The sequence below is a fragment of the Anolis sagrei genome, chromosome 2, assembly GCF_037176765.1.
Source record: "Anolis sagrei isolate rAnoSag1 chromosome 2, rAnoSag1.mat, whole genome shotgun sequence".
NCBI lineage: Eukaryota > Metazoa > Chordata > Lepidosauria > Squamata > Dactyloidae > Anolis > Anolis sagrei.
The window spans coordinates 162,582,687-162,591,953 of record NC_090022.1 but is presented as its reverse complement, the minus strand read 5'-3'; the positions used below and the strand labels follow the sequence as shown (position 1 = coordinate 162,591,953).

The 9,267-nt window shown below is 42.6% G+C and overlaps 1 protein-coding gene across 1 annotated transcript; it reads left to right on the top strand.

Moving 5' to 3' along the window:
• Window positions 1-4,109: 4,109 nt before the first annotated feature.
• GADD45GIP1 (GADD45G interacting protein 1) lies at window positions 4,110-8,694 on the top strand. The gene is made up of 2 exons (XM_060763589.2): window positions 4,110-4,493; window positions 7,976-8,694. The coding sequence occupies exons 1-2, from the start codon at window positions 4,129-4,131 to the stop codon at window positions 8,343-8,345; spliced, it is 735 nt and encodes a 244-aa protein (XP_060619572.2). The 5' UTR covers window positions 4,110-4,128; the 3' UTR covers window positions 8,346-8,694.
• The last annotated feature ends 573 nt before the right edge of the window (window positions 8,695-9,267 follow it).

Below are 9,267 nucleotides of genomic sequence, written 5' to 3'. Positions count from 1 at the left end.
AATCCAGATGGTAGGAATGCTTCCACTAGTTTGGCAAGATTTGTTTTTAACAAACTCATGCTGGTGCCTACTGATCACTGCATTGTTATCAAGACACTTGCAGATAGACTCCTATATTGTTGTAATATTTGCCTGATATTAAGGTTACTCTGAGTAGTTTCTAGTTTCCTTGATCGTCTTTTTTGGCCTTTTTTGAAGTAAGAAACAATGTTTGCTCTTTTCCAATTCTTTGGTGCCAATCCTGTTCCCCAAAATTTCTCAAAATATGATGACAAGAGGTTTAGAGAGTGCATCAGCAGATTCTTTCAGTACTGTGGGATACAGTTCATCCAGCACTGCAGATCTAAACTTGTTTAGCTTATCTGGGTGATTCATAACTATTTATAAACCTTAATTTGCAATTTAGATCTGTTTCTAATGTTTCTGGTGCTGAATGAAAGTACAGGGTTTTGTTTTGTTTTTTGTTTTTGTTTTTTGGGAGGGTGGTGGAAGCAAAATAGATATTGGGTAATTTTTCCTTTTCATTGTGATTTGTTAGTATTTTGGAATTCTTATGCCAGGCTCATTGTGCCCTTGGTCATTCGCCTACTCATATCTCTACTCTTAGAATCATAGAATCAAAGAGTTGGAAGAGACCTCATGGGCCATCCAGTCCAACCCCATTCTGCCAAGAAGCAGGAAAATTGCATTCAAAGCACCCCCGACAGATGGCCATCCAGCCCCTGTTTAAAAGCTTCTAAAGAAGGAGCCTCCACCACACTCCAGGGCAGAGAGTTCCACTGCTGAATGGCTCTCACGGTCAGGAAGTTCTTCCTCATGTTCAGATGGAATCTCCTTTCTTGTAGTTTGAAGCCATTGTTCCATGTCCTAGTCTCCAGGGCAGCAGAAAACAAGTTCGCTCCCTCCTCCCTATGACTTCCTCTCACATATTTATACATGGCTATCATGTCTCCTCTCAGCCTTCTCTTCTTCAGGCTAAACATGCACAGCTCTTTAAGCCGCTCCTCATAGGGCTTGTTCTCCAGACCCTTGATCATTTTAGTCATCTTTGGTGATCTGTCCTTCCTTCCATTCTACGAGTTTTCACTTCCTCCTTGAGATTGCTATGAAATCACATTGGTTTCCTCAGATGTTTCCAATATGCCTTCTTCCATGGGATTTCTTGTGTTTATGCTTTTTTGCAACTAATTCTTCATGAACCCCCAGCCTTTTTTCTTTAGTATCTCAAACCATGAGAATTCACCCAGTAATTCCTTGAACTTGTTATACTCAGTTTTCCTGAAATTCAAGGTCCGTTTTGACTATTTTGTTCCTTCCAAATGATAAATTATACGCAAGTCACATCAGGAATTTGTTGGAGAGTCTATGTTTAGCAGAGTTAGTCTCCCTACAGATTTCAGGGTAATTAAAGCCCCCATAACTATGAAATCCATGAGAGAGATCATAGCACACCAGTTGAGAGCATTTAGATAAATAAAATAGAAACAAATAAATGCTACATTGTAATAGAAGTTTATTACAGGCCACCAAGCCAAGAAGAGGTTGTGAACTATGCTTTTCAAAATCAAATCTCAGAAATTAAATGTTATTGTCAAAAATGAGGAATTCTCTCTTGAGAAGTATTATAAGTCCTGCAAGACCAAGGAAGCTTAATGAGAGTGAGAAGTATCACCTAACACTGTAATTATCTAGTCAAATTATTGGAAAAGGCCTCCATTATCAAGCATTTCTGGGTGCTCTGCCTTGATTTGTGCCCGAGCAGCTTGAGGGGTAGCCATACAGGCAAACATGTTCTAGTTCAAACTGAGATGCCTGACTTCTGTATAAATGCAGAGAGGCAGTAGGTGTGACATTAAAGATGTACAGTTAACTAGCAGCCATGGAGATTAATAGCGTTTCTGATTGTTTGAGCGTTACTATTAAAAATAGACCTAAATAGCACTATACATCATGCCATAAATTCTGTATTGACTTGATAGTAATATTGAAATATAGTAATTAAAAGCAAAATAAGAAAATATTAAGATTTAATTTTATTTCTTTGATTTTCTTTGTTTCTTTGAGAGTTCAGGTTGCTTGGGTTCAGCTTAACTGAGAGTCCACCAGTTTTGTAAAAGCTGCTGTTTAATTTATTTATTTATTTATTTATTTATTTAGAGGTTTTATATACCGACCCTCTCACCTTCAAAGAGGGATTCGGACCGGTTCACAACATGTGTTAACATACAAAGAATATACAATAACAACACAATGCCACTTCATTACACAATTAAAATATGTTTAATGGTACTATCACTCCAGAGACAGTCCAAAATAGGCCCAGGAAAGAAGTGTGCCTTTTAACCTAATTCCAAATTTTCTATGAAGCAGCACACACACACATACACAGCTTACAAAGTATATTCTTCAGGTTCTTAGGCTGGATCTACACTGCCCTATATCCCAGGACCTGATCACAAATTATCTGCTTATCCCATATTATCTGTCAGTGTTCAGACAATCTGCTTTTTAAACAAATCTTGGTCTCCCTATGAATATCTCAATCCTCAAACACTCTCTGCTTCATTTGGAAGAATGCTGGCCTCGCAGAGCTCTGATGGTGACAGTGGGGGGCGGGGAAGTATTTAGTCAGATACCAATTGTACAAGTTCTCCCACTTTAAAAGATGAGAGAGGCCTGTAATTGACATCATGGGTAGACTTCAACTATGAGAGACAACATGAGAAGGAAGAAGGAAGGAAATAGGGACAGGAAGGGAGGAAAAAGGGAGGGAGGGAGGGAGGGAAGGAGGGAAAAGAAAGAAGGAAGGAAGAAAGGAAGGAATGGAAGGAGAAGGAAAGAATAAGGTACCACTTATGTGGGGAGGCTAATTTAACTGATTTACGGGGCCATAAAAATTTCCAGAAAGTGTGCATAGAATGAGGAAGTACTTCAACAGTGTCACAAACGGATGGTGAAGTAACCCTCGTCAATGTATAGCAAACCCATGGATTTTATATTATTTTCTTAGTATTCTTTAATAGAAATACTCAAGAAATGGTTTTGCTAGTTCCTTCTTCTAAAATATAGCCTACAGCAGCTGGTATTTACAAGCTAACTGGGCCTGTGGCGCAGCCGGCTGGGTGTCAGCTGCATCACTACTGACCGATGTGTTCAAAGCCAGCCGAGGTCAGAGTGAGCTTCCAACTAATTTGTGTAGCTTATTGTCGACCTTTGCAACCCGAAAGACAGTTGCATCTGTCAAGTAGGAAATTTAAGTACTACTTATGTGGGGAGGCAGGCCCGTAGCCAGGATTTTGATTTGGGGGATGGGGGTGGGGGCTGAGTTTGATGGGGGGGGGGGCTGAGTCTGAGTGAAGGAGGGTCTAGCCTAGCAAACCTTTTGTATAATTACCCCAATACTCCCATGCATATGGGATATATTGAGTATGGTGATCAGATCATGATATGAATAAACATAACAGTTTAAATAATGCACCAGTAAGGCCTTTTCACGAACCACCATGAGAATTTCGGGGGGGGGGGGGCTGAAGCCCCTCAAGCCCCCCCCCCTCCCACGCTACATGCCTGTGGAGAGGCTAATTTAACTAATTTACGACACCATAAAAGTCTCCAGCAAGCATGCGGGGAATGAGGAAGTACTTCATCAGTGTCGCGGATGGACAGTGAAGCGACAACTCCCCTGGTGGCCAGAAAAAGTTGGAATGGTAAATAGCCTCTGAGTGTCTATATATGTTGTGTGTTTATGGCATTGAATGTTTGCCATGTATATGTACATTGTAATCTACCCTGAGTCCCCTGCGGGGTGAGAAGGGCGGAATATAAATACTGTAAATAAATAAACAATATTTATTAACTGAACCTAAGACATAGGGCAATGTACATGCAGGCTGTGGTGTTATGTTTCTCTAGCAACGTAAAACGAAACTTCCAACTGAAAAGGCATCTGTCTAACCTTTCTACCTCTACGGTGAAACTCCCTCACGGTCCGTGGCCAACCCCTGGGCGATGACGTCACGCTCCAAAATGGAGGCGGCTGTGCTGGAGATGTGGCTCCAAAATGGCGTCCATCGACTCAGTCTCGGGCGGCCCCGCCCACTGGAAGGGAGGGAGGGGCCTCGCTCCAAGATGGCGGCCGTCCTGGGCAGCGGGGAGGTCTGTTCCAAGATGGCGGCGCAGGCGAGCCGGCTAGTGCGGACTGGGGGCGTCCGCTTTTACAACGCGAGGCCGCTGAGGCGGCAGCTGGGCGGCGTGTACCGACCGGACCCTGCCGACCCCAAGACGCCGGCCTGGCAACTGACGGGCGCCTACGAGACCAAGCTGTTCGGGAGGTATGGGGCGGCCTCCGGGGTGGACCCGGCCCGGCTCTGGCCTTCGCCCGCGCAGCTGAAGGAGATGGAGGAGGACGAGAGGGCCTGGTGCCCGTCCCTGAGGGACATGGTGGAGCGCCTCGACGCCAAGGAGCGCGAGGCCGACGCCAAGGCGCGAGAAAGGTCAGTCCGTCAGTCAGACAGTCTGAGGCCCTCAGGAAGTGTGCGGCCTGGCTTGGCTCTCTTCGTCTCATTTCGTTTTGGCGCCTTTTCTCCAGAAAACAGAAAGAGAACCTTTCTATGAGGACCTTCAGTGGGATTTGTAGCCGACCTTTGGTTTAATTTGGGCTCGAAGGAAAACGAGGCAAAAGCACCTGCTGTGTTTTTAGAAATGGGCTGCCCTCGTTTCTAATGCAAGATACTCCACTTAGGCAGGAAAAACGAAATGCAAAGATACAGAATGGGGGACAATGCTTGGCTCGAGAGCAGTACGTGTGGAAAAGATCTTGGAGTCCTCATGGACAACAAGTTAAACATGAGCCAACAATGTGATGTGGCGGCAAAAAAAGCCAATGGGATTTTGGCCTGCATCAATAGGAGCATAGTGTCTAGATCTAGGGAAGTCATTCTACCCCTCTATTCTGCTTTGGTTAGACCACACCTGGAATATTGTGTCCAATTCTGGGCACCACAATTCAAGAGAGATATTGACAGGCTGGAATGTGTCCAGAGGAGGGTGACTAAAATGATGAGGGGTCTGGAGATCAAGCCCTATGAGGAGCGGCTTAAAGAGCTGGGCGTGTTTAAACTAAAGAAGAGAAGGCTGAGAGGAGACATGATAGCCATGTATAAATATGTGAGAGGAAGCCACAGGGAGGAGGGAGCAAGCTTGTTTTCTGCTTCCTTGGAGACTAGGACACGGAACAATGGCTTCAAACTACAAGAGAGGAGATTCCATCTGAACATGAGGAAGAACTTCCTAACTGTGGGAGATGATCAGCAGTGAACTCTGCCCTGGAGTGTGGTGGAGGCTCCTTCTTTGGAAGTTTTTAAACAGGCTGGATGGCCATCTGTCGGGGGTGCTTTGAATGCAGTTTTCTTGCTTCTTGGCAGGGGGTTGGACTGGATGGCCCATGAGGTCTCTTCCAACTCTATGATTCTAAGAGTAGAGATATGAGTAGGAGAATGACCAAGGGCACAATGAGCCTGGCATAAGAATACCAAAATACTAACAAATCACAATAAAAAAGAAAAATTACCCAATATCTATTACCCAATATCTGCTTGTATGGCAGTGTGGACTCAGGCCCCTTCCACACAGCTGTATAAAATCCCACATTTTCGACTTTTGACTGGAATATATGGCAGTGTGGACTCTGATAATCCAATTCAAAACAGTTATTGTGGGATTTTCTGCCTTGGTTTTCGGGGTTATATGGCTGCATGGAAGGACCCCCAGTTCAAAGCAGATATTGTGGGTTGTCTACCTTATTTATTTTTTGTATCAGAAGCGAAGGAGCCCCTGGTGGCACAAGTGGGTTAAAGCACTGAGCTGCCGAGCTTGTTGATCAAAAGTCACAGATTCAAATCCGTGGAGCAGGCTGAGCTTCCACTGTCAGCCCCAGCTTCTGCCAACCTAGCAGCTCAAAAACTCGCAAATGTGAGATCAATAGGTGGGAAGGTAACGGCGCTCCATGCAGTCATGCAGTCATGGGATGCATACTCGTTACCTACTTTTTCAGCTCTAGTGCGATACTTTTTTCTCATCCAAACGCTTGGGACAAGAAGTGTTCTGTCTTTTGGATCATTTTTCTATTTTGGAATATTAGCCTATACATATTAAAGATGTGACCCAGGACTGAAAATAAAATTATTGTATATTTCATGGACACCAGAGCTTTGCAGACTGCGCGTAGCAACGGATTTGTGTGTTGGCCAGTGTGGAGGTGTGTCATTCATATCTAATGAGTTCTCTGTGAAATAAGTAATACACAACGTATATTTCTAAAGATATAAATGAAAGGTTTTCACAAGATGTGTTGTGTTCCATACATTTTGTTATTATAATTTGTGTAACGGATTTTATGATGTGTGTCCATATCTATTATAAGAAGTTGATTGAACTTCTGGTTCACTAGAATTGGATTACTTGTCGCAAAATGATGCCAGTCTAAAAAGGATATCATGAAATGTTTGGAAAGCTCTGCTCTACATGTTGAAGGTGATTTTATGCACTTGTATAATATATGTGTGCATGAAACGACGTTTGTGTGCATTGACCAGTCGTATGGCAAAGGTGTCATTTTCGCAGCCACCCATGTGGACACTTTTGAGATGCTTTGGATTTTGGATAAGGGATGTTCAGCCTGTCAGAAGTATCAGCAGAGCTTTCTGACGATTTCATCTAAATGCCTGGGATTCCATTGAATGGAAACTTGGCAGTTGAAGTGTAACAACAGTGGTGTGAATGAGATGGGCTGAGGAAAAGCTAGTTAAAAGCTACCAATATCTGTTAGTTTGTTGGCTTCAGTAAACATAACGAGAAATGACATATATTTTGGGAAAGTGTGTTATCTTACAAATCCTCTATTTTAAAATATAGAAATGAAAGGTTTTAATGAGATATGTTGTGTCCCCATATATTTCCTTACTACAATGTATGCATATGTCTGTATTCCATAGAATGGGTTGGTTTAACACCTGTTTTGCTAGTAAAGATGAATTCCTGTGCCACAAAATAATGCATGTCCAAAAACATGAAACAGCTGGAAAGCTATCGTGCGATGCATGTATTTCAAAGAGAAAAACAAAGAGGCACATGCATCTTACGATCCAGGGCTTGCTAGTTTCGCCCTACCTGGCTAAAGTGTTTTAGGAAACTGGGCCACATAGTGCCCAACTCCTCCCAGGTGTCCTCCTAACATTGATGGATAGGGAATATTGTGAAGATTACTACATGACTGCAACTTCTGCAGCTTCAGAGTTGGAAGGAATGTTACTTATTTATCATGTACAAGTAGATCTACTGTTGTCTACACTTACGATGGAATCAAATGTTGCCACCCTAGACTACATGTAAAAGAACGAACCTATGTGGGTTAATCACTAAAAATAAGACACTTGAGTTTTAATCCTTCAAATTTGTGAATTTAAATCATTGACTCCACACAATGGCCCATTCTTCATCTACAATTGTTAGATTAGCTTTATAGCATACGTTCTCAGCTTGCCTTTACCACTAAAAGCATTGGGAGATCATTCGTTGCTAATAATGAAGGCATTTGCCCCCATCAAGCAAGAGTGGGAATTAGAAGTTTGGGGTTTGTAAGCAAGACAAGCCAAAAATTACAAATTACTTTTTGTGGGCATATTCTATATTTTTAATTCCTTAATTCAGATGTATTGTTTTTCTTGAGGAAGTTACCCCCTCTAAAAGAGCTGGGACTACGGCTCTCCTTGTCCAAAGCCAGCATGGCCCGGCTTGAGGATAATTAGAATTATAGCCAACAAATCTGGATGCTACCAAGGCAAAAAAAAACTCTATCAATATATGTGAATTAATAATTTCAGTTAAATAAAATGTAGTATGTCAGGAAGCATCTAAAGAGAATCTATGTCTTTGAGGAATCCAGAGGTTTTTGACATTTGTTTTTTCTCACTTACAGAGAAGAGCTCATTGCTTCAAAAATGGCCAAGATGCCCCAGATGATAGCAGAGTGGCAGCAGGAGAAGGCTTTGAAAAAAGCGAAGGAGCTGGAAGAGAAAGAGCGGCGACAGCGCCTTCTGGCTGAGGCCCGTGAGCGATTTGGCTACAACTTGGACCACCGCAGCCCCCAGTTTCAAGAGATGATGCAAGAGATGGAGAAAACTAGACGGAAGGAACAGAAGCTGCTGAAGAAGAAGCGCAGAGAAGAGTCCTTGGTCAAAAGAGCAATGGAAGGAGCAGCGGTTGCCTCTGTTCCCACCAAACATGAGGAGGTTGCTACTACAGAGGCCCCGCACCATCAGGTTGCACAGACTACTGACTCTTCCTGAAATAAATGTAACCTCCAGGCATGACTTTAGCTTAACAGTCCAACATGATTCCCAGAGGCCTGGTGCATTTCCTACAAAATAAGACACTGACTTAAGGCCAGCTTCCAGATGTTCTGCAAGGGTGGGACCTGCTGACATAGTCAATACTCAGGATCTTTTGACTATCCAACTCTGGTCAAATAAGAGGTTCGAGTTCCAACACCATCTTCACTAATGATATTGGATGTCTTTTCTGCCAGTGGATTCTAAGAAGGCTTGATGATAATTGCTGCTGCTGACTACATTTGATTGCATTTACAAACTGGCTAATGTGTTGTATTCAGTCAAATAAACATACTTGGAATATTAACCTTGGCTTTTTGGAATTTCAAAAATACCTCCCATTAGTTAAATTAACAATGTTTAAATAATAATTTTAGAACAGCCTATCAATGGAGCCTTACATGGTGCATTTATAAAATTAATGTTGCTAATTCTGCTTGGAACAAGTAGTTTGTCTTATCCATTGCACAGGCCGAGGTATTTTTAGAGTAAGACCGTCAGTCATTGTAGTACAGGGGTAGGTGAAGCTGCCTGCTGATAACATTCCTTCTGAAAAACTATTTAAAGCAAACATTATGGCTTAATATTGAGTCTGGTCGCTTCACTAGGAAACCTTTAAATGGGCCAAAGTGACAAACCTTGTTTTTCTTCACATTCTATAGTTTACTCAAATCAAATTCTCATCTATAGTGTTGTGAGCAGAGGTTCAGGAGAGATGTATGGTACTCTGAAAGGATTCTGCCATTAGTATTGTGTGTCTGTGTTCTAACACATCTTCCCCTCTTTGTTGTCTGTTTTGATGGAGTCTCTTCCACCATGTAAGCTGATAGCAGGTAGGGGAAGCTGGACTCAATGCTGGCACATCTCTTGTGCCATTCTA